The sequence below is a fragment of the Felis catus genome, chromosome C2 (genome assembly GCF_018350175.1).
Source record: "Felis catus isolate Fca126 chromosome C2, F.catus_Fca126_mat1.0, whole genome shotgun sequence".
Taxonomy (NCBI): Eukaryota; Metazoa; Chordata; class Mammalia; order Carnivora; family Felidae; genus Felis; species Felis catus.
Window position 1 is genome coordinate 125,921,728 of NC_058376.1, and position 26,878 is coordinate 125,948,605.

At 35.9% G+C, this 26,878-nt stretch overlaps 1 protein-coding gene across 6 annotated transcripts in view; it reads right to left on the reverse strand.

Annotated features, from left to right (window-relative positions):
* Nucleotides 1-429: 429 nt before the first annotated feature.
* NCK1 (NCK adaptor protein 1) overlaps nucleotides 430-26,878 on the reverse strand; it is an 88,412-nt gene continuing 61,963 nt past the window's right edge. For 4 of the 6 annotated variants that reach the window (XM_023260537.2, XM_023260536.2, XM_045037561.1 and 1 more), the window contains 3 exons: nucleotides 20,426-20,669; nucleotides 3,337-4,049; nucleotides 430-1,357 (listed from right to left, as the gene is read on the reverse strand). In XM_023260537.2, coding sequence (XP_023116305.1) covers nucleotides 1,163-1,357; nucleotides 3,337-4,049; nucleotides 20,426-20,651 — 1,134 coding nt within the window. In that variant the 5' untranslated portion in view covers nucleotides 20,652-20,669 and the 3' untranslated portion in view covers nucleotides 430-1,162. Of the gene's footprint in view, nucleotides 1,358-3,336; nucleotides 4,050-17,447; nucleotides 17,614-20,425; nucleotides 20,670-21,009; nucleotides 21,022-26,878 lie in introns of those variants that run through there. The other 2 variants (XM_019810666.3, XM_003992070.5) reach the window with 2 other exon arrangements.

A 26,878-nucleotide genomic window follows, 5' to 3' on the forward strand; every position in this document is an offset into this window, starting at 1 on the left:
TTCTTCTGTGACCTGCAGAAGCAGATTCAATACTCCAGAGGAGTCTCCCAAAACTTCTGCTTGTTAGTAAACAAAAACCTAATAGAAACCCCTGCAAAAGTAAGATTTTAAAAATAACTTTCTCTAACCATTTGGCACATTCCATTTTTTCCTCAGGTATAATCAATTTTAGTATCTCAGTCGACAAAACTCAAAGCTAAAAGGAGGAAATGAAAATAGTAGAAATACCATGCCTGGTAATTACTGATGTTCAGAGGTGGGAAGAAACCAAGTAACTCACTGCCTCCTATTTTCCCAACATTTGGCCACAGCTTTTTTTCACACTGACATAGATATCAACATACCCCAAAACAAGATGCCTTGGTAAAATAACAACAGAGAAAGAATAATATAACACTAAAGCATCCACTGAGAGTTTGAAAAGCTAAATATCTCAGACACTGTTTTATTCTCCTGAATAACCAGTTAAGAAAGAAGCACCCCCTCAAAAAATCTTAGAAATTCAGAGATTTTTGTTTCCAATAGCTGTAAATTAAAAGTATACAAGACATATTTTCTAACCTATATCCCATTTGTTTTGCTTTACAATGAAGACAATAATTTTTTTTAAATGGGAGACACAACATACTTGATATTTACAATGGCTTACAACAAATACCTGAAAATAATTTCTAATTTTCCATTTATTATTGCTATTTAGTCACAGAAAAGATCAACATTCTCCATGAAATTTATTTTAGCATATGCCATATAATGATATAATAACTTTATATGAAGAGAAACCACTGCGGAAATGACTAACATGGTCCCTTACAGGGAAATAAAGGAAAAAAAAAAAAACCAATAAATTCTTCCATATAAAGACTTCTAATCTGCATCATTTTCTCAAAATATAAAACCTTAATATTAGAAGCAAAAAGAAAAACAGCAAAGAAAACAATAAAAAAGAAGACCAAGGATAAGGAATTGCTTTGTGCAGATGCTTTGCATATGTAGTATATATGTATGGGCTGAGTTATAATAAAAATACTTATGTATTATAGTCATTCTCATGTAGAGTTAGAAAGCAATTTCCAATCAAGCATGACTGGACTGACATTTTCTCAGTCTTCAATTACGTGACGAATTATAGCTGTGTAGCAGTCACTTCTGGTCAGTATTATCATGACAAATGCTTGATAAGATACAGTTTTTCTCCTTGTTCACTTGTAAAAATTGGTGCCTTTTTGTAATGTTCTACAAGTTCTTCCATGGTGCTGAATTTACGCTGCCCAATACAGTAGACAGTCTCTTTTAGTTGAACTTTAAAATGCTTGTTTTTCCCTTGTGCTTTTAGTGATACAGAGAAATCATTTGGCTAAAAGAAAAAAACAGGTAGGGTAAACATTATGAAAGACATCCATTACCATTTTTATATTAAACTAATAATAGCTAAAATCTGAGCACTTACTAAGGCTCTAATTAAATTATTTACATAGATCATCTCCTTTACAACTTCTAACAGACCTATTTTAGAGATGACAGAATTGAGGCCAAGAGAAACTAAAAATCATCCATCTAGTTAATAAGAGAGCAGGATTCAAACTCAAGCAGACTCCAAAGTCTCTTAAATAATATGCTCTAACACCCACCAGCAAATCCTTTAGTTTAACACCTGGGACACAAGAGCTAGCTTTTCTCCTATCAGACTATTGGAGCAACACATGAGAAAACGTGGGCTAATAGTAGCTATCCTACAGACTGAGATAATGCTCTGAATTCTCAGACAGTAAGACACTAATGAGAAATCATAAACTCAAATGCCTACAAGGGGAAAAAGACATGTAAACAAGTCAGAGTGGACAGACAAGGAGGAACAACAGTCCATGGCCAATCCAAAGGCCAATCCACTTAGCTGTGATTGCTGCTTTATAGGAATATAGGCAATGTTGGCAGGCCCTCCAATTTCAAAAGGAACTCTGTCATCTGAATTTTTATAATAAATCTCAATATTTAAATACAAATTCAAATGTTTAAAAATATTGCTCAGGTCAAAGAAAATATGCCTGTTTGAGACCTTTACTTTAAAAATTCTACTGGTAAAATGGTGTATTTTGGCTAATATCCGTGCTCAATTACCCACCACAAGAAAATACATAGTATTCTGCAATCAAGCTACTTTCTGAGTTTTTTTGTTTGGTTGGTTTTTTTAACCTAACACTTTCCTGAACAGTCTAAAAGCCTCCATTTATATAGTTACTGCCAAAGTTTCGAACAGTGGGCTTCCTGGAAATACCCTATTCGTATGGTTACTCTTACTACCTGCTCTAGGGTCACTCCCTTCCTAACCCCTATTACCCACTGCTTGTCCTAGAAAGCAGGACCAGGTCAGGCATCTAACAGAAAACAAATCCCACCACTCTTCCCTATCATCAATCCTGCTCTTCTTGAGGGGTTACATTTCCTGAACTTTATATCAAGCAGTTCAATTAGCCTTGACTTCTCCCTCTTCTTTCCTCCCTCCCTCTTAAATATAGACACATCATATGAGTGTGCACACACTCACACCAGACAGGTTTTCTTCTGACTTTCAGTCTTTTGCACAATCACACCTTCACCTCTGTATAACCAGATACACAGAAACAAAGCCAATACTAATGATTTGAAAAGTGGAAAAGTAGTGGTATCCTTTTTAAAAGGAAAAATAAAGACCATTTTAAACGGAAATAAGTATCATCAAATTTCTAATACCCTAACCAAGAGCCCATATAGCTATTTTCTTTCAATTTTTGTGGTTTTATAGTTTGTTTTACTAGTGCTAGAATAAAAATATCTTTTATTGCAAATGCATTTCAAATACATTGACTATTAAAATAGGTTTTTCAGGTAAATAATAAGTGTATTCCAATTTCCAAACAACCAATTTATGAAGAAACTTAAATCTCAATTGTTTTAATTTATGGATTTTCTTTACTAGAAGGATGACAGTGCATCCAATATGCAATTTAAGACATGTTTTCCCAGTTTAGTCTACTGCATTGCTTTACTCTGAATGAAGAATCCAGGGTTCAACTTTCTCCATTTTTCAGTTTAATGCAACAGAAGGTATTTCAGAAATGCAAGACCAACAGACTTAAATAAGGCCGAATAATCCAGTGAGGTATCACTGCTGGGGTATATTTTATTCAAAATAAGGTTGGAAACAACACTGACTTTAGCTTTGGAACATGTTAAGTTTATGTCCCAACTTACTGCCTGGCTAATTTTAGGGAAGCAACTGAACCTCTCCAATTTTCTATTTATTTATTTTTTACTACTCAGAGCTCTATTTCCATTTACCTTTGAAAACCAACTTACCGAAGATTCACTATCACGAATGAGGAAATCACCTTCATGCCCTCTTTCATTTAATGCCATTTCTGCTTGATGCCTGGTGACCTTCCCATAATACCATGGATTGCCAGCAAATTTTCCAGTGAGTGAAGGCCTAATGTAATCACATTGCGGAGGTGATGGTTCCAAACCTGAGGTTAATGGATTATTCTGCATAATGGTAACATAGTTTTTTGGCACCAGACCAACCATTCCATTGATCTTCCTGCATTTCCACCATTCAGGGTCATTTTCAGGTTTTTCAATAACATCCATTACATCTCCTTTCTCAAAATTAAGTTCTTCATCATTGGACGAACTGAATGGGTAAAGAGCCTGTACCACATGCAACACTTGCCCAGTATTTAGGTTATTGACAACTGCTGCTAATTTCTCTGACAGGGAACCCACATGGTCACCCAAAGGACTGTCGCCTTCCTCAGTTACATAGTTTGAAGGGAACCATCCAACTTGTCCATTGTAGCTACCCCGCCACCACCCATCACTGCATTTCTCCATGACAATAACCTTTGTTCCTTTTATCAATGATAATTCATCTTCTCTCTCTGCCATGTAGTTAAATTTCACATAAGCAGGCATATTGAGGTCATAGAGGCGTTCCCCTGGGTCAACAAAGCTTTCATCAGCAGGAGATGCAGAATCTGGCACACTAGGTTTTCTTTTCACTTTTCCAATGCCTGTTGATATAAAAAAGAGTAATAAGAGATTATAAGACAATGATAACCGAAAAACCCAATTCATTCATCATTAAAAAATATCCTCAACTCTGTAGTTCTTTTAAGCCTTTAAATTTAGATAACAAATTTCTTTCTTCTTTTTTTCCCCTTTCTTTTTACATCTCCATGACTTGTTTATAACTGGAGGTTTGTACCTTTTGACTTCCTTCATAAATTCTCTTTTCATAACCAAACATGTAAATGCAGTTATTGTATGACAGTTTACCTTCTCATCTTTTCTCTCACCAAAGGTGCTGAAATAATTGTGTAACATAATGACAGTTTTCCTAAATTAACAAGAATTCTTCCAAATGTAAATATAGATTATTTCTCTCACATCTACAACATAAGTAATGAAGGCTCCACCAAACCCATATTATTGTTTTATTTTATTAACCTTGATTCTACAATTAGCTGTACTGAAATAGAACAACAAATTACAACTTGATATGCAATATAAAATTGTAGTTATGTCTGGGTACTCCTTCCATTTGCTTTCTTAGTTCCCAGATCCATGTTTCCCTATTTACCTCATTATGTTTATTTTAAAATAATATATTATTTACTTGTTTGTTTCCCTCACACTATTCCCAAGTATGCTCCTCAAGGACAGGATTTTTTTTTTTTTTACTTTGTTCACAAATATCACACCAAGAATCTGAGAAAATGTTTAGTACATGGTAGATGCCTAATATGTATTTGTTGAAAGAAATGGGAAAAGCACCAAAGAATATTATCACCCTAAATATATGCTACATCAACTTTGGTCATGCATTTTCACTGCTGATCATTTCTTACACATAATTTTGTGTTGTGTTTTTACTGACAGAACTGAGGCATTTAAAAAGTTTCTCAAACCTTCTATCTTAGAACTCTTTATTACCCTCTTTTTCTTCATGCAAGTTTTCAACCTCCGATCCTTCTGGGTTCTTAAATACCATTGTTCCTGCTGCTTTTGGGACTCTTGACCATCCTTGCTTTCCTCCTTCTTATTCCCTTCTACTGTCTAAAATCAAACTCAGACCACTTCTATTCCAAAATAAAGTTACTTCAACTCTGCTACTCTTGAACTACACCATTCTTTAAAGAGGTGTCTCCCTGGGGTGCCCGGATAGCGCAGTTAGATAAGCGCCATGACTTCGGTTCAGGTCATGATTTCGCCATTCGTGGATTCGAGCCCCATGTCGGGCTCTGTGCTGACAGCTCAGAGCCTAGAACCTGCTTCAGATTCTGTGTCTCCCTCTCTCTCTGCCCCTGCCCCTGCTCGCACTCTGTCTCTCTTTCAAAAAAGAAAGAAATATTTAAAAAAACTGTTAAAAAGGTGTTTTTTCCTTCAACTTAAAACAAATTTTTTTAATGTTTATTTTTGAGACAGAGACAGAACACAAGCAAGGGAAGGGCAGAGAGAGGCAGGGAGACACAGAATCCAAAGCAGCCTCCAGACTTTGAGCTGTCAGCACAGGACTGACACGGGGCTTGATCCCAGGAACCATGAGATCATGACCTGAGCTGAAGTCGGATGCTTAACTGACTGAGCCACCCAGGTGCCCCTCCTTCAACTTCTTTACCACTCAAGCATTCATTCCCTAACTCCTTATGATCTGGTCCTTTAATCTTTACCATTCTACAAAATCCACTCATTAAACCATTCTTAGAAAAACTGTGTCATTTCTTTACTGCCAAATCAGTACCTTTTAGAGTCCTCATTCTTTTCAAACTCTTTATGTGGCAACCAAGATCACAGATTACTCTCTCTACTGTTGTCTCTTTTAACTTCCCTAAAAGCCTCCTGCATTCCCTAGTGACTAAATATTCTTGTGTGCATCTGTCTGGGCTCCTCTAAACCTTATTATAAAATTGCATCATACTTGTTTCTTGAAGACAGAAAACTAGAAAACTAGATCTTAGTACCTTTGTATCTCCAGTGCCCACACTAGTAATAGGAACAAAGTGAATGTTTGCTGAATGAAAAAGTGAATGATTCCTTATAGTTGAAAAGTGTTTCCCAAGATACAGTGCCTGGACTTCCGCTCTACTTCAAAGAAATCTTATACTTTCATCTTCCATAACTTCTATATAGAAAGCTCCAAGGTCTCTTTGCAGTTTTAAGCTCTTTCTGGAATTCAAGCACTACAATTCAGACATTGCTAGAATCTAGTAAAAAAAAAAAAAAAAAAAAAAAAAAAAAAAAAAAAACTTAGAAAAACCTTACAAAAACTAGGGCAAGGCGTGGTGAAAAAAGCTGCTGCTCTGAAGTAAGAGAATGCTGTGGCATTTCACATTGCCTGCCCACAATGGCTTTGAGGACGGCAACTGGCACTTCTAATGCCAGAGGGAGCTTATTCTCAAAGAACTGTGATTGTGAGTTTCAACCTGTCTGGCAGCCACGTGAAGGACTGGCACAATGGCTTGCCTTGGTTTCACTGGACCTGGAACATTCCCATTCTTTTACTGAAATCATTTAGTTGATGCAGCACGTTGGGGTAAGGGACAACGACCAGGATAAGGAACAGACAGACTGAAGGAAGGAAAAGACAGAACAGCACCTTCAGAGGCCACACACGACAAAGAATACAGAGTTTACAAAAACAGTTTAGGGAAGTCACTAAACAAGCAAACAACAATGCACAATTAGAAGCAACATCAAACCTTAGGAAGGGGGTAGAATCTGATACTAGAAAACTGTCAACCAAGAATTCTATAATTAGCAAAACTGCCCTTTAGAAATGAAGGAGAAATTAAGACACTCCTACATAAACAAAAATTGAAGGAGTTTGTTACACTAGACTTGTGCTACAAGAAATGTTAAATAAAGTCCTCCAGGCTAAAATGAAAAGACACTGAAAAGTAACCTGAAGCCATATGAGGAAATAAAGAACAACAGTAAAGGTAGCTCCATTCATAAATATAAAAGCCAGTAGTATTAGACTTTTGACTTGTACATCCTTTTTTCCTACATGATTTAAGATACAAATGTAGAAAACAGTAATTTCAAATCTAGGTAAATGGGCACCCAATGTATAAAAATGGAACTACAAAGGAATAGTTTTGCATACCAGCTAAATTTCCATTAATTCAAACTTGACTGCTAAAAAGTTAAGATGTTAATGGTAATCCTCACGGTAATCACTAAGGAAATACTAAAACATATATAGAAAAGAAATGAGAAGGGAAAATGGTACATCAGAAAAAAAAATCAATTACAAAACAAGACAGTAATACAGGAAATGAGGAGAGAAAAGGCTTAAGACCTGTAGAAAATAAAGAGCAAAACAGCAGAAGGCCTTCCTTATGGGTAATTACTTTAAACATAAATGAATTAAAATACTGGATTAAAGGGACAGACACTGGCAGAATGGATTTAAAAATAAGATCCAACTCTATGCTATCTATAAGCACTCACTTTAGATCCAGATATACAGACAGGTTGGAAAATCAAAGGATGGAAAAAGATGGTCCATGACAATGGTAACCAAAAGAGAGCTGGGGTGGCATAGCTGTCTGTTAGTATCAGACAACACAGACTTCAAGACAAAAGTTGTTACAGAAGATGAAGACAGACATTATATATTGATAAAAGGGTCAATCCATCAAGAAAACATAGTAATTACAAATATTATACACGCCTAACAAGAGAACCCCAAGACATATAAAGCAAAAGCTGACAGAATTAAAGAAACTGACAGTTCTACAATATAGAGACTTTTTTAAAAGCACAAGAATGCAAAAATCATGGCACTGAACCGACTGCATAAAGGACACTTATTTACAATATGACAGCTGAAACAAAAAAGGCAGAGCATCACCTTGTTCAACCTCAGCTGACAACATGTGCATCAGGCAACTCAAAATTTCTGCCACTCTGCACAAGTCCACAAAGGCATCACAACTATCGATTTGAGGGCTTATAAATAAGTTTTAACAAGGAGCCTAATTCACAAATATGGAATTTGCAAAAACAGGGTTAATCTATACTAGCAAACAATATAGCAGCATATTAACAGAAGTGTACATCATGATAAAGGGTGATTTGTCTCAGGAATGTAAGAGTAGTTCAACATATGAAAATCAACATTATATACTACATTAATACAACAGAGGGAAAAAACCCACATGATCATCTCAACTGATACAGAAAAAGCAATGGATAAAATCTAACATCCTTTCACGATAAAGAATATCAGCAAACTAGGAATATAAGGCAATTTCCTCAACATCATAAAGGGCATCTATTTAAAAAAACCTACAGTTAACAACACACTCAATGGTAAAAGACTGAAAGCTAAGATCAAGAACAAGACATGGATGCCCTTTCACCCACCTCTATTCAACACTGTACTAGAAGTGCTAGCCAGGGCAATTAGGCAAGAAAATGAAATAAAAGACATCCAAACCAGAAAGGAAGAAGTAAAATCGTCTTTATTTGCAGATGACATAACCATATACAGAGAATATCCTAAAAAAATCCACACACAAAAAATGTTATATTAAACAAATTTAGCAGAGTTGCAAGATACAAAATCAACACACAAAAACCAGTTGTACTTCTGTACAGCAGCAGTGAACAATCTGAAGAGGAAATTGAGGAAACAATTCCATTTATAATAGCATTAAGAATAAAATACATAGGTTAAATTTATTAATCAAGGAGATACAAGACCAGTATACTGAACACTACAAAGTACTGCTGAAAGAAATTAAAGTAGACTAAATAAATGGTAAGACATTCTGTATTATGGACTTGAAGGCTTAATAGTTTTACATGGCAATAACTAACCAAAGTGATCCACAGCTTCCATGTAATTCTTACCAAAGTTCCAATACTTTTTACAGAAATGAAAATGCTGATTCTAAAATTCATATGGAATTGCAAGGGACACCAAATAACCAAAACAATCTTTAAAAATGAAAATAAAACAGAAGGATTCACACTTCCCAATTTCAAAACTTACTACTCAGCCAAAGTATTCAAAACAGTATGGTACTGGCACAAAAGGACAGACATATAGACCAACAGAATAGAGCTGAGAGTCCTGAGATAAATTCCTACATCTGTGGTCAACTGATTTTCAACAAGGGTGCCAAGACCATTTATGGGGGAAAGAATAGTCTCTTTAACAAATGGTACAAGGAGAAACGGATATCTACATGCTAAAGAATGAAGTTAGACTCCTATTTCACAAACAAAAATTAACTCAAAATGGATAAAATATTCAAATATAAGAGTTAAAACTTTAAAATCCTCCAAAGAAAACACAGAGGAAAATCTTCATGACCTGTGTATTAGCAATGAATTCTTAGATTTGACCCAAAAGCATAAGCAATAAAAAATAAATAAATAGGGCATCTGGGTGGCCCAGTTGTTAAGCATCCTACTTCGGCTCAGGTCATGATCTCACAGTTCATGAGTTCGAGTTTCACATCGGGTGAGCATGAGCCCAGCTTTGGGTAAAGCATGAGACCCAGGTGAGCCCCATTTCTCTCTCTCTCTGCCCCTTGCTCACTTGTGCTCTCTCTTTTTTTTTTTTTTAATTTTTTTTCAACGTTTATTTATTTTGGGGACAGAGAGAGACAGAGCATGAACGGAGGAGGGGCAGAGAGAGAGGGAGACACAGAATCGGAAACAGGCTCCAGGCTCTGAGCCATCAGCCCAGAGCCCGACGCGGGGCTCGAACTCCCGGACCGCGAGATCGTGACCTGGCTGAAGTCAGACGCTTAACCAACTGCGCCACCCAGGTGCCCCTGTGCTCTCTTTCTTAAATAAACAAATAAATAAATAAATATTACAGTCTATATCCGGAACATCTAAAGAACTTAGAACCTAGCAACAAAAAGAACCTATTTCGACAATGGACAAAACACTTGAACACACATTTCCCCAACAAAGATATACAAATGCCCAAAAAGCACATGAAAAGATGTTCAACATCATTAGTCATTAGGGAAATACAAATCAAAACCAAAATGAAATACCACTTCACACCTATTAGGATAGCTATAACCAAACCAAACCAACAAAAAAGGAAAATAACAAGTGTTGGTGAGGATATGGGAAAACTGGAACCTTTCTTACACTGTTGATCAAAGTGTAAAATGTTACAACTGCTGTGGAAAACAACGTAATGGTTCTTCACAATGTTAAAAACATAATTACCATATGATCCAGTAATTCCACTCCTAGGTATATACTCAAAAGAACTGAAAACAGATATTCCAATACTTGTACGCAAATGTTCATAGCTTCCCCATACACAATAACCAAAAGGTAGAAACAACCCAAGTGTCCATCAACAGATTAATGGATAAACAAAACACAGTACATACCCATTTAATGGAATATTATTCAGCCATAAAAGGAATGAAGCACTGATATACGCTACAGCAGATAAACCTCAAAAACAGAAGGCCAAGTGAAAGAAACTAGACACAAGATAACATATTTTATGATTCCATTTACATGAAATAGCCAGAATGTAAATCCAGATAGACAGCAAACAGATTATCAATTACCATGGGATAAAGAGATAGGGTAATGGGTAGTGACCGCTTAATGGGAATGGGTTTTTTTTTTTGGGGGGGGGGGTCATAAAAATGGTTTGGAACTAGATATGATGGTTGCACAACACACTTTAAAAAGATGCATTTTGTTATATGATTTATACCTCATACAAATTTTCTTTCTTAAAAAGATTCCTGCATCAAATCCTTATTCCCTTTCTGCCAACACTTTCTATTCCCAGTGGCTCTTCATACCTATCAAATTAAGAGAAATACTCTTCCTAGAATCTATAGCCCTCTCCAGAATGTCCTCACCCTTCCTTTCTAGGCTTATGGTATAGAGTAATGAAAACAGCATCGACTTTATATGAGCCTTTGGGTTCAAATCCCAGCTATACCACTTACTGTGGAAACTTGAGCAAATGATTTCATTTTTCTGAGTTTAGAAATGGAGAAAACACTACTTACCATGATAGTGTTGTAAGAAGTGAATAAAATAAGGTAAAGTAAGAGCACAGTACAGATATAAATGTTAAATAAAAGATTCTTCCCATAATGCCCTGCAATTATCCTGTATCTTTCTTCTCTACCCAGTTCTCCCAGCACCATTTGCTAAAGAGACGGTCTTTTTTCCACTGGATCCTCTTTCCTGCTTTGTCAAAGATCAGTTGGCCATTCATTTGTAGGTCCAATTCTGGGTTCTCTATTCTGTTCCACTGGTCTATGTGTCTGTTTTTGTGCCAATACCATACTGTCTTGATGATTACAGCTTTGTGTAGTAAAGGCTAAAGTCTGGGATTGTGATGCTGCTGCTTTGGTTTTCTTTTTCAGTATTACTTTGGCTATTCGGGGTCTTTTGTGGTTCCATATGAATTTTAGGAATGTTTGTTCTAGCTTTGATAAACTATCCTAAATCTTAATAAAAATGGGTCACTTAAGTCCCCTGAATAAATAACATTTCAATCTTCCTTTGCCTTATTTGCTAGTTTCTTCCCAAAACCTTATTAAAACATCTCCCTATCGGGGCGCCTGGGTGGCGCAGTCGGTTAAGCGTCCGACTTCAGCCAGGTCACGATCTCGCGGTCCGTGAGTTCGAGCCCCACGTTGGGCTCTGGGCTGATGGCTCGGAGCCTGGAGCCTGTTTCCGATTCTGTGTCTCCCTCTCTCTCTGCCCCTCGCCCGTTCATGCTCTGTCTCTCTCTGTCCCAAAAATAAATAAACGTTGAAAAAAAAAAATAAAAAAATAAAATTTAAAAAAATTAAAAAAAAACCATCTCCCTATCAAAAACTTACCCATTCAAGAAGTGCCATTTCAAATTATTTTATTCATTTCCCATGTTATGTTTTCCAACATACTTCATTTCCCACCATCATCCGCCAATGATGTAAGCTCTCCTTTTTAAAGCACCCAGCACCCTGTACTTCTGAGGTACTTGTATGACAGCATACAAGTCTTTTAAGCTCATCTACTAGAGTCATCAGCTTCCGGAAAGGAGCATTCCATGTCTCACTAATCTTCTGCATTTCCTATACTATTTAGAACTGTGTGCATACCAGATACTCAATAAACGTTTGCTACATTGATTAAAATTGAAGAGTGATATAAATCCAAATTTTAAACTTGAAGCTAAAGGCTAGTTTCAAAATGATTTTTTTTTAATTCTGAAAAAGATGTCTAAGACTAATTATACACTGTCAAAAAAAGAATGAAGAATTTTTGGACAGACTCATGGAAAACACTGAAAACAACCTATTTTAATCTCAGAGGCCAGAAATATTTCAGGGAAAAAAAACATAAGCTTAGAATATTTGTTTTTCTATGCAACACAAAACCCTCTGTCTCTCTTGTGAGCATTTCTTCAACCTCACACTAATGCTACAGGCATATAAGCTCCTCAGTACCCAAAAAAAAACTCATGCTCTTGAAAGACTCTGAGCCTTTGCCCACAATGTATTTTATTTCAAACACTTGCCACCCTCATTCCTCAAGACTCAAACAAGGTATCTTCTTCTCACTGGAGATTTTCCCTCTCTCCCCAAAACAGAACAGATATATTTCTCCTTTGTGGCATTACTGCTCTTTGTAAGTATTTTTACCACAATGTTCAACCCTCTGTATACCCATATTTATTTCTTTGAGATCAAACACCATGTTTTTAATCACCTATTTCCACTGTCTGGCCCATATTAAGTGTTCCATTAATGTTCATCATGGGAATGACTGACAAATGTATGTATAATTGAAAGCTTGCCTTTTCCCCCCTCTGCTTCCAACTCTTTGGGAAGAACCTGTTTATTATTGCCCTCTCTCTCTATTTGCTAAAAAATGGTCCTTCCGATTTCTTGTTAACAATGAGAAAATGCATGGAAAAGTACTTTACAAAATTATACAAATGTAAAATATCAGTTTCTCTTAATTTCTCAACTATGTTATAATCAGCAATAATGAGATCATTCCACAATAAGCAAGCTCCCTCAGATCAAGGTATTACCTTTTCTAAATTCTTCTCAACTTCATAATTAGTCCTCCACAATCCTCCTAATCTTAGTCTCTTTTGTGTCAAATCCTACTAATCCATTGCTTATCTGACTCTAATTCTTCCTCTACTCTTTAGTCATAATGAGTACAACTAGGAAAAGTCTAATGAAACCCTAAATTTAAATTTTAGTCCTGCTATTTACTGGTCAATTTGATCTTGGTCAAGTTATTTAATTTTCTTTAAACTCCAGTTTCCTGGTTTGTGAAATGGTGGTGTGTGGTAAATACCTACTGCATAAATTTAAAAAAAAAAAATTTTTTTTAAGTTTATATGTAAAGCACTCAGCACAGTGCATAGCACATAGCAGGCACTCCATTAATCAATAGTAGTTATTACTCCTAGTGCTTCTGGCACTTAATTTTTCAAAAACACTTATATATTTATTATTGCATTTTATAGCTAGACCTGGCCAGAGTTGGAAGGGAATGCTCAGGTCTCAGCACTGAGGATGTGCACAATTCTGAGGCAGTCATTTTTGAGGTGGGAAACAAAGGCAGAAGGAAATGGCAGATAAAATTAAATTTCCTTATAACCTGCAGCCTACTGACAAATACTTGAGGCTGGCAGAGTAAAAAAACATTTCTCCAGGAACTTCCTACTATCTTAACGTTAACGCTTTGCTAAAGAGAAGAACAATGCTAGCTTGACAAAAAAAAAAAAAAAACAAAAAAAACAAAAAACCCTAGGCCTCCAGTATCCTTTGAGTCTTCTTTAGCAGAAGAAAATCTCTTTGGAAACGCCCTTTTGACTTTACCTCACCCAACTCCCAAGTATATAACCAGTCACGGTCCCAGGGCAGCTCTTTCTGCCCACAGGTCCAGTCCCCGTGCTTTAATAAGACCACCTTTTTGCACTAAAGACGTCTTCAAGAGTACTTTCTTGGCCATCAGCTCCAAACCCTGCCACCACTCCAAAACTTTATCAATTTTTATCATTAGCTTTTTAAAAAATAAAACCAAAAGTATTAGTATAGCTTCCAATCTTCCCCTCACTCTTACCCACTGGTCTTACTTCTTTCCTCCTATAGTACTGTTTCTTGACCAAAACAATGTATTATTAACAAAGTTTTTAAGAATCTAATTTTTAAGAATCTAGTTGAGCATTGCGAATATTCCAGTCACATGACAACTGTCCTCTTCCTAAGGCAAATCTTTGTACCCATAACTACGTTTATGTAACCTGGTTTGCAGATCCTTGATACTGCAATACTGGATGCCAGTATTTGGAAGCATCTAAGTTTTCTCAATACCACAGTTCAAGTATGTATCTATCCAAAGTGGACAACTATGTAACATGTTTTATTTGGCCAGCACACACACACATGAAGTAGCTATTTGCATCCTTTCACTTGAACTGCAAAGATCTGAATTAATGTTATCATGAACTGCATTGAAATTCTTTAGCACCCACATTATCACAGCAGCTCTTGATGTGTCTTTTACTGATATAAAATCCTGCCAAGCCAGGTTCTCAGCAATCCTTTTAATTCCCTTTAAAATTTTTACATTGGGGGGGCGCCTGGGTGGCGCAGTCGGTTAAGCGTCCGACTTCAGCCGGGTCACGATCTCACAGTGCGTGAGTTCGAGCCCCGCGTCAGGCTCTGTGTTGACAGCTTAGAGCCTAGAGCTTGCTTCGAATTCTGGGTCTCCGTCTCTCTCTGCCCCTGTCCCGTTCATGCACTGTCTGTCTGTCTCTCTCTCAAAAATAAACATTAAAAACAATTTTAAGTAACTAAAAATTTTAAATTAATTCAAATTAATTAGAATTTTACATTAATGTCTGTCCCGATTCACCTTGTTTATTTCTGTTTTTACCTTTCAAACATATATCTGAACCCAATGTATTATTTTTCCAGCATTAGCTCTTCTTTATTTTAAGCATGTCACTTTTCCTCCATCTAAATCACTGACTAAATAAATGTTCAATAAAAGGAAGCCGAAGAAAGTACTACTGATCTTTCTAATTCTTTAAGGAACTATATAGTTCTGTTCTTATGTTCCTACTTCTTCAAAACTAGTTCTCTTTCCCTCATGGATTTTCCCCTAATTTCTATCACACGTAAAACTCATCAGTGGTTTACCAGGATTATAAGACTTTCGGAATCAGAAGGGACTTCCCAGGATCATCTAGTCTTGCCTAACTCTCTCCTTCACAAATAAGGAATAAGAAATCAGGGAAGTTTAGTTATATACCTTCAACCACATGGCTAAGTAAGGGGTACATCTGGGAGCACAACTAGGGAATTCTAAATACATATAAATGGTGTTCTTTTCATTACAAGTTTATCTGACAGAGAGAGAGAAAAAAGTGCATGTGCCCATGAGCAGGGAAGGGACAGAGAGAGACGGAGAGAGAGAAGGAGAGAGAGAGATTGAGAGAGAGAGAGACTGAGAGAGAGACAGAGAGAGAGAGAGAGAGAGAGAGAGAGAGAGAGAGAGAGAGGGAGAGGGAGAGAGAGAGAGAGAGAGAGGGAGAGAGAGAGAGAGAGGGAGAGAGAGAGAGAGAGAGAGGAAGAGAGAGAGAGAGAGAGAGAGAGAGGGAGAGAGAGAGGGAGAGAGAGGGAGAGAGAGGGAGAGAGAGAAAGAATCCCAAGCAGGCTCCACACTATCAGTACAAAACCCAACTTGGGGCTCAATCCTATGAACTGTGAGATCATGACCTGAGCTTAAATCAAGAGTCCGATGCTTAACCAACTGAGCTGCCCAAGCACTTTTCCCATTAAAGGTTTTTATTTAAATTTTTGTATTTTTATCTGTTCATTTCATCTATATGAAATAAAATAAATTATTGTTTTTGATTATTCTGTTTTACCTAAAATCCTAAGCCCTCTTTTTTTATTCTAGCCACCACACAAAGATATACTGTATCTTCTAATGCAAAGCAAAATAAATTCAAGCTTTGGCTTGCTGCAGGTAATGAGAAAAGGAATACCTTGGTTATAAACCCTGACCCTCAGTCTACAAACACATTTAAGATTATCAACTTTCTAAGACAAAAGAGTAAATGATAATGTTATTATTGAATTAATGGTATATAATGAATCACCATCTTAATGATACAATATATTCTTTTTATACCATTTCTATAGTTGATTTATGGTCAACATCATTTACAACCAAACTGAGACATGAGATCCACTGTATTATCAATATTAAATAACCACTACCATCTACCTCCTCACCATGTAAGTTCCATGAGAGTTAGTATTAGTTTTTCATTCTATAATTTTTATCTGGCTTGCAGTTGGCTCTCAAGAAAAATATGTTGATAAATGAATGAATAAATTAATAAGCTTTCTAAAAGGAAAACTAATCCAAAAAGTGGATCTAAAAATGTATTAACTTCCCAAAAAGTAAACAAAGGAGATCTATTCCAGAAGGATTCACTTGGCCACCAAAGTTAACTGAAGAAACAAATGAGTCTTAATAGTACAATTACAGTATTCTTTTCAACAAAGTACTTGCTCCTTTTCCATTTTGCCCTTTCCCTGAAATCTCTCAACAGGTTACTCTTTGTTTCCCTAGATTCCTTATGCATAAGAAACTTCTACAACAACTCCTCTGTTCATTTTTCTAGAAACACCAAGCAAATGTTCAGAGATCAAATCAAGTTCACTACCGTAAGATCATAAAAAGGCCATCAGCAAATATACACATTAGGCTCTTATAAGTTAGTATTAGTATTACTTTATAAAATGAACTCAAAAACAATCCCAATAATTCACCATGCTTTTCAGTATTTTCATTTTCTTTGGATGCAACTGCTCTCCAACTCATTTCAAAATATAAAATCTCACATTTACCAAAATAGCAGCTTCTAGCAATCTTACATTGATTAAATCAAAACATTCCTTTTACTGCTGCTTTATTCAATATTATTTTCTACACTGTTTCTCTAAAATCTAGGTAAAAAGTACTAAAACAATATTATGTTAATTCAAATATTGAGGCTGAAGGAACTTGCTCACCTAATCCGTTCTTTTCTTCACATTTTTAATATGCTTACAATTTAACACTTCAAATGTCTATGCTAAGTTCAAAGTTACCAAATTAAAACTGCAAACTCATTTATATCCTTTTCCTACTTATTATTTAAACATTGGAACTAAAGCATTTTAAAACTATTTTACTTATCAAGTCAAAACTAATATTTTATGAAGTATCACCATTTAGCTTATGTATCATAGACAATACAAAGCACCAGCCTATTATATAAATGCACCTGGTTCTCTCCATACAGTTTTTCTTTAAATTCACTAAAGTGAAATATCTAACTCAAAAACTACAAGAAAAGTATGGATTTAATAAACAGATGAACTTACTGAAAAAATCTTTAAAGACGTTTAACCAATCCATTTTGAATAAAAATCCCGTGTTCTCTTTTGTCAGTCTGTTAACACAGCTCAGGATAATTTCAGTGAGCTTCCTGGTCTGTTCTGCAACACTGAAACTCCCCACACCCAATCCATGTGACTTGGCCCACACCCAGGGAATAGAAAGCCTTTTCCAAAACTCTTTCCCCTCTGAACTAAAACAGAACCTGTAAAACAAGTATATCATCATGGCCACAAATGTTACCTTATTATTCAGCCTTATTTTGGAAGAAGGTTTAAAGCATGTATTTTCAGTAGTTGAAAATATATTCATGCATTCACGCTTTCCTTTGTTTTCTCCTTTTCTTTCTTAACTTTCAAACAAAGTCTCCACCAGCATAATCATTGTCAAACAAAACCATTAACTACATGGGACATTTAAGTTACCAAAAAGGGGGTTAGAAATACAAAGAGAAGGCAATCTGATACAAAAGGTGGATATACATCATTATATAGGAGAACTAAAAATCATTACAATAAAACAAATGCTTTCAAGTACCCTGCAATATAGGCAGCAATAAATGTAATATAGTAATAAAGTTAACAGAGATATCCTAGAATTTAAAGTCTTGCCGAAATTATCTTAATAATATCAGAAAATAGTATACAAGGTTTCCCAGGAGTGTTAACAAATAATAAAAATTCTATCTAGTTAGACTTTTTATATACATATATAAAATTGTTTTTTTTTTTTAATGTCTATTTATTGAGAGAGAGAGAGCACGAGCAGGGAAGGGGCAGAGAGAGAGGAAGAGAGAGAATCCCATGCAAGCTCCACACTGTCAGCACAGAGCCCCATGCAGGACTGGAACTCATGAAACAGGAGATCATGATCTGAACTGAAATCAAGAATCGGACACTCAACAGACTGAGCCACCCAGGTGCCCCTATCTAGTTGGGCTTTATAAATTTATATGCAATAGTATCTAAAAGTGGGATATTTTTCTTCTTTGCTCTATGATATTAAGGTTTTTCGCAATCTTTTGTTTACACATTTGCTCTAGTCCCAGGATACCAGTATCCTTTAAAAAGGAACAAAAAAAGTCTATCTAGGTGTAGCCCTAGTCCTTTCTGTGTCTTCATCACTATGAGGCATACTTTCTTGATAGAAGTTACCTTAATTTTCCCCAATACTTCTGATCTACATGCTTTAAGTAAGTGTCTAATATTTACAAAATCAGAAGTATTCCTGATTCTAACTCTGGTGTCTTCAGCTAGTCAAGGAAAGTCTTCTGATTTGTCTTCCACTTAAAAAACGAATACTAAAAACTAATAAGGGTGCCTGGGTGGCTCAGTCAGTTGAGTGTCCGACTCTTGATTTCTGCTCAAGTCATGATCTCATGGTTCCTGAGTTCCAGCCCCACATGGGGCTCTGCGCATGGGATCAAGCCCTGTACTGGGCTCTGCACAGAGTGTGGAGCCTGCTTGAGACTGACTCTCCCCCCCCCCCCCGCCCCTCTCTCTCACTCCCCGCCCCTGCTTGTGCTCTCTAAAATTAAAAAAAAACCTTTAATTAAAAAAAAAACTAATAATAATGGTCTCATTTGTAAAGCCTTAAAATCATAATAAAAGGTAACCTCAGATACACAGTTAAAAGTTACGGTGAAAATTCAGATTAATAACTCGTTATTAAACTACCTTTAGAATACTGGAAATGTTATTATCACACAAACCAATATTCTAACATTTTATATTTACTTTGAGTTATACTATATTTTAGTTTTTGCTATTTGTCTTCTATTGCTGACAACTGAAAGAACACTCTAGTCTAGAATAACAATGTTTAACAAGAAATAAAATACAAAGCAGTTAGTCAATAATATTTCATATTTGTTAATCATGCCACATTATTCCCAAAGTATCTCTGCAAGGAAAAATTTTACTTTCTCTTCTACATATAGACAAAGAACCACTAAGTAACAGCATGTTTGCCTGAATACCAAAAATGAAATTCTGTCCCTCCCAATTCCTTCCTGTCAGCCAAGGAGAGTTTAAATTAAAAGAAAAAAGAGGCCAGTCCTCATCTGTGCATATTTCCTTCCTATCAGCTCAGCCAAGCCCAGTGTGAAATGGGTTCCATTATCTCTGGTCCTAATGGAGGGCTAGTAAAAACAAACTACAGTTAGAGGCAAAAAAGAAAAACAAAATAGGAAAGACATCAGTTTGGTATATACTAATCTACGGTAATGATTCACAATTTAAAACTCTCATCAAATGGAAGAATAAAATGATGGTTTGTTTTTGAGAGCAAAATTCAAAATGTAAGCTATTAAAGGTTAAAATACAGCAATATGCCAAGTTAAATAAGTTGCCTTAACGCCATGGAAGCAATTCTAAATCTCCCTCATTTATCCTTGTCTCACTTAAATGCAGAATCTACCTACACTCCAACAGGCACTCATGGTTCAAGGAGTACAGGCTAGAAGTCAGTTTTGCTATTTAGCACCACTCTGGTTTGGCCCTTGAACATCAGCTAGATTTATAGAAAATACCCACTAACACTTATGACCTTTAACAGTCTTCTGACTTGAATACCTGCTACAAGCCAAACTTACCTGGCCTACCTGAAATTCTAGTCCTGGTCTTCTCTGGTCAATTCTGCCCAATGCTGCCAAAATTCTGTACAAAAAACCAAGCTCTAGCATCCATTTAAAAGAAAGTATTGTTGGGGTGCCTGGGTGGCTCAGTCAGTTAAGCATCCGACTTAGGCTCATGTCATGATCTCGCTCATGGTTTGTGAGTTCAAGCCTCGCGTTGGGCTCTGTGCTGACAGCTCGGAGCCTGGAGCCTGCTTCAGATTCTGTGTCTCCCTCTCTCTCTGTCCCTCCCCCGTTCATGCTCTTGTCTCTCTCTCAAAAATAAATACAAATTAAAAGAAACTATTAAAAAAAAAAGTATTGTTGGTGTTTTAATACAAAATAACTTACCTAAGGTATCCTTTAGGTTTTTTACAATAGATGCTTTCCGAGCACTGTTTTTCCTTTCCACATAGTTAGAAGGCACAAAACCCGTTTTATTCATGGAGTTTCGAACTCGCCACCAGGATTTAGAGTCATCCAGAAGCCATAATCTCTCATTCTTCTTAATGTCCAGCTCTTGTTCTTGTTGGGCCACATAATCAAATTTGGCTATTACCACCACTTCTTCTGCCATCTTTCAGCAGCTTCAGCACTGTAACCACATAGAAAACATTTTTTATGAGGTTTAATTAATTAGTAGTAGTATACATGCTTTTCAAATGAGATACACCAAAACCCTAAGAGCCCTGAAAGGATTAAAGGAAAAATACGAAAAAACACAAAAAAAACAGGCAATACTAATACTAATCAAAACAAAACTAGTGTAGCTATATTAATAACACACAAAAGGACTTTAAGGCAAACCATTACCAGTAATAAAGAAGTTCACTACAAAAACTAGTTCAATACATAATAGAAGATGTTATGAAATATATTTAACAGCTAAACTTATATGTACCTATTAACATAATTCCAAAATAGATTGATAGAACCACAGGAAAAGTAGACAACTCCATTATCACAGAGGACAATTTTTAACATACTTATCTCAGTATAAATCAAGGACACAAAAAAAATTAGTAAGGCTAGGTAAGAACTGACATCAAGGGGTGGCTGGGTGGCTCAGTGGTTAAGCACCAGACTCTTGATTCCAGCTCAGGCCACAATCTCACAGCTTGTGGGATGGAGCCCCGTGAGGGGATCCATGCTTGATAGTGCAGGGCCTGCTTCCTATTCTCTCTCTCCCTCTGCCTCTTCCCTGCTTGTACATGTGCACTGTCTCTCTCTCTCTCAAAATAAATAAACTTAAAAAAAAAAAGAACTGACAGCAAAACCATTAATCTGATCTAATAAACATACACATATATTACTCCCAAAGATAATACAAATGGAATAAACATACAAATTGATCAAATGTTAGGCAATAGAGAAAGTCCCAGTAACTTTCAAGTACTTGGTATCCTACAACCATATTCTCTGACAACCATAACAAAAAGAGCTTTTTAAAAACCTCCTGTTTGGCGGGAACCCTCTTGCACTGTTGGTGGGAATGCAAATTGGTGCAGCCGCTCTGGAAAGCAGTGTGGAGGTTCCTCAGAAAATTAAAAACAGACCTACCCTATGACCCAGCAATAGCACTGCTAGGAATCTACCCAAGGGATATAGGAGTACTGATGCATAGGGGCACTTGTACCCCAATGTTTATAGCAGCACTCTCAACAATAGCCAAATTATGGAAAGAGCCTAAATGTCCATCAACTGATGAATGGATAAAGAAATTGTGGTTTATATACACAACGGAGTACTACGTGGCCATGAGAAAGAATGAAATATGGCCTTTTGTAGCAACGTGGATGGAACTGGAGAGTGTGATGCTAAGTGAAATAAGCCATACAGAGAAAGACAGATACCATATGGTTTCACTCTTATGTGGATCCTGAGAAACTTAACAGAAACCCATGGGGGAGGGGAAGGAAAAAAAAAAAAAAAAAGAGGTTAGAGTGGGAGAAAGCCAAAGCATAAGAGACTGTTAAAAACTGAGAACAAACTGAGGGTTGATGGGGGGTGGGAGGGCGGGGAGGGTTGGTGATGGGTATTGAGGAGGGCACCTTTTGGGATGAGCACTGGGTGTTGTATGGAAACCAATTTGACAATAAATTTCATATATTGAAAAAAAAATAAATAAATAAAGCTAAAAAAATAAAAAATAAAAAAAAATAAAAACCTCCTGTTTGGAAACTTCTAAAACTTTATGAGTTAAAGAAGAAATTATAATAGAATTGTGAAAATATTTAGAGAAGTAAAGTAATAAAAAGACTATATAGCCAATCTGTGGGATGCAGCAAAAGGACTATATATAGAGAAATCCTAGTTGTAAATAGTTACATCAGAAAAATCAGAAAACTTTAAATTAATGAACTGAGCATCTGTCTTAAGCAGTTAGAAAAGTAAAATATAAAGTAGAAAAAATGAAGTAATACAAATAAAAGTAGAATTTAATGAAACAGAAAACAATGATATAGGAGAAAGGCTCAATAGAATACAAAGGTAGTTCTTTGCCATGACTAAAAATGGACATAGTTTGGCAAGACTGATAAATGAATAAAGGAAAAACATACCCAAATACCAAGAATGAAAAGGGAGTCCTAATTATGGATGCTTCAGACATTCAAAACACCTGGCAATACTATAAGCAACTTTATTAATAAATCTGAAAACTAAAATGTGCAGATTTATAGAAAAATAAAAACTAAAAAGGTACTAGCATTCAATCTTAGTCATTAAGAAACCTTCCCATAATGAACATCCTGATGTTCATTAAAACCACACAGTTTTATAGGCAAGTTCTATTAAAATACAAGGAATTGTAATTCCAATTTACACAAACTCTTTCAGAAAAAAGAAAGGAAATTTACAAGTCTAACTCACTCTTGAACTTACTAGTTCAGCTCCCTACTTTCTTCAGAGAGATCATCATACATAAAAAGCTATCTCTGGCTTAGCAAGCAAATAAATTCAGCTTTTGGGTTTGGATATTGAATAGCATTCTCCTTTCTCAACAATGAAGCAAGTTGTTCAATGTTCTCAAAGAAATGCATTTTAATCTAGAATTCAACATTCACTAGCATTCAAGTGTAGATAGTTTTGTGTTTATAAGGTAGATACTTTTTGGGGGGCAATGCAAGGCCTCAAAACCTCCCATATATTCTTTGGAAAGAATGACTCAAGTATGTAAAGCAGTGAAATAACTAATAATGCTAAAATAAGAGGATGATGTAGTATTAAAAAAACAATGAACAGGGAGAAATCAGAAAAATCAATTTGTATTCCTGCAACTTTTCTGTATGAAATTACTTCACTTCCAAATAAGTTACAACTAAGTCTAAATAATTATTAGCACATGATGCAAAAATATACAGCAATGAGTGATAAATTTTCTGAGGCAATAAAAAGCAGAGGATTTTTTTTTCGGGCATACTTAAGCACTGACTCTGATTCCTTCCCTGTGGGAACCTGCATGTGCGCACGCGCGCGCGCGCGCACGCGCACACACACACACACACACCCTTATAATTAATCTATAAATTTAATGAAATTTAATTGTAAGTCCCAGTGGAATTTATTTTGAAATGTGACAAACCAAGTTCAAGATTTACTTAGAAGAGTAATCATATAAAACCGGCAAATGATATTTTATTAAATTTAAGATTTGGTGTGATGGCGCTGTAGGTTGTATACCCAGAACTTTCTCATTTCCTCACAATATCTCAATTATCCTTCTAATTGTCACCTCACTATTATTGTTTTAGCCATGCAATTGGGGAGGACTGACTCTAGCTTCAAAGCTGTATTTGGGTTAATCAAAGTCATTCCTTCCCATCAAAAGGATAATAATAAGGGAATTCTATAAACACTCCACACACATAAATTTGACAACTTAGAGGAAATGGACCAATTCTTCAAAAAATACAAATTATCAAAACACACTCATTATGAACTATTAATTTGAATAGCCCCATAACTATTCAGGAAATTAAATTCATAATATAAAAACTTTACCCCCCAAAAGAAATCTTCAGGTCCAGATGACTTCACTCAAGAAATCTACCAATTATTTAAAAAACTTACACCAGTTCTACATTATCTCTTCTAGGAAATAGTAGAGGGAGAAATATTTCCCAATTTATCTTTGAAGTTGGTATTACCCTGATGTCAAAACTAGACAACAACAGTATGAAAAAATGACCAACCAATATCCCTCATTAATATAGATGCAAATATCCTTAAAAAATATATAAGCAAGTGGAATTCAGCAGTATATAAAAAGAATTAATATGCCATGATCCAGTAGGGTTTTTTCCAGGGATACAAAGCTGGTTCAATATTCAAATATTAAACAGTATAATTCACATTAACAAGCCAAGAAAAATCATATGAGCATATTACTCAATGCAGAAAAAGCATCTGACAAATTCAATACCCATGATAAAAGTTCTCAGAAAAACAGAAATAGAAGGGAACTTCCTCAACTTGATAAATGGGATCTACAAAAAACCTACAGCTAACAACATACTTAATGGTTAAAGACAGTTACCTTCCTCCTACAATCAAGAACAAGGTAAAGATATCCACTCTCACTACTCTTATTCAACAAAGTGTTGCAAGTTTTAGCCAGTTCAGCAAGGCAAGTAAAGGATATAAACAACACACAGATCAGAAAAGAAGAAATAAAACTCTCCTTATCTGCAGAGGACATGACTGATAACACAGATTCTAAGAAAGCTACCAAAAAAACCCCAAAAAAACAAAAACAAAAAAACTCCATCCCAGTACTAACTAGTGAATTCAGCAAGGTCACAGGACACAAGATCAACATGCAAAAATCAACTGTATTTCTATATTCTATGAAGGAACACATGGACACCAAAATTAAAAATGCAATACCATTGGGGCACCTGGGTGGCTCAGTCAGTTGAGCTTCAGATTTCGGCTCAGGTCATGATCTCACGGTCTGTGAGTTTGAGCCCCGCGTTGGGCTCTGTGCTGACAGCTCAGAGCCTGAAGCCTGCTTCAGATTCTGTCTCCCCCTCTCTCTCTGACCCTGCCCCATTCATGCTCTGTCTCTGTCTCAAAAATAAATAAACATTAAAAAAAAATTTTTTTTAATGTGATACCATTTATAATTACTAAAAATGGGAAAAAATGAAAGCGGTACAAAGCTAATAAAACATGAAGGAGACTATGGGGCTCCTGGGTGGCGCAGTCGGTTGAGCGTCCGACTTCAGCCAGGTCACGATCTCGCGGTCCGTGAGTTCGAGCCCCGCGTCGGGCTCTGGGCTGATGGCTCAGAGCCTGGAGCCTGTTTCCGATTCTGTGTCTCCCTTTCTCTCTGCCCCTCCCCCGTTCATGCTCTGTCTCTCTCTGTCCCAAAAATAAATAAATGTTGAAAAAAAAAATTAAAAAAAAAAAAAACATGAAGGAGACTATATGTTGAAAACTACGAAATGCAGATGAAAGAAATTAAAGAAAATCTAAAAGCGTTTTTGAAATGGAAGACACAGAGTAAGGACACTAATTTTTCCCAAATTGATACACAGGTTTACATAATTCTTATCAAAGTCCCAGCAAAATTTTTTTGCTTATATACACAGTATTATTCTATAATTTGGATGGAAGGGCAAAATAACTAGAATAAGCTAAAACATTTCTTTAAGTCAATATAAAATGATTTGGGGAAACTTATTATATAGATATAATAGTCAAGTTGTATAATATCAGCAAAGAAATAGACATGTATAACAATGGAAAAGAGAGCCCAGAAACAGACCCATAACAAATATGCCCAACTGGATTTTGATCAGGTATAAAAAGTAATTCACTGGCTGGGGAATGGGGTTTTCTCAACAAATGTTGCTAAAGCAAAAGAACATTAATAGCCACCACCCAACCCCTGGCAAAAAAGTACAACACCTAATCTCACATTTTATACAAACACTAACTCAAAATGAATGACAACCTTAGATGTAAAACTATGAAATTTTAAGAAAAATATATCAGGATACAGAGCTAGGCAAAGAGTTCTTAGACTTGACACCACAAGCAAGATCCATAGAAGGAAAAAATAATAGAAAAACAGAGGTAGAAAATGAACAAAAGACATGAAGAGACATTCACTGAAGAAGATATATAGATGGCAAATAAGGACATAAAAGATGTTCATCATCATTAGCTCTTAAGAAAATGCAAATTAAACCACATTGAAATGTCACACACACCTACCAGAATGGCTAAATTAGAACAGTAACAATACCAAATGTTGATAAAGATATGTTGAAACTGAATCACTCATACACTGCTGATGAGAATATGTTAAATGATATAGATGCTCTGAAAAACAGCTTGGCAGCTTCTTGTAAAATAAAACATGCAACTACCACACAACCAAGCAACTGTACTCCAGGGCATTTATCCCAAAGAAATGAAGTCTTACATTCACACAAAAACTTTTACCTAAATACAAAACAACTTTATTTATAATAGCCCCAAATGGTAAACCACTCAGATGTCCTTCAACAAGAGAATGGTTAAATAAACTGTGGTACATTCCATACCATGGAATATAATTCAGCAATAAAAAGGGGAAAAAAATAACTGATATATGCAATAACCTGAATGTAACTCCAGGGAATTATGCTGAGTGACCAAAAAACCCCCAAATTAACAAAAACCAAAACCCAAAAAACACCAATCCCAAAGTTACACACTGTGTAACTCCACTTATAGGATATTCTTGAAATGACAAATCTATAGCAATGGTGAAGAGATTAATGATTGCCTAGGGTTAAGAAGGGAATGGGAATT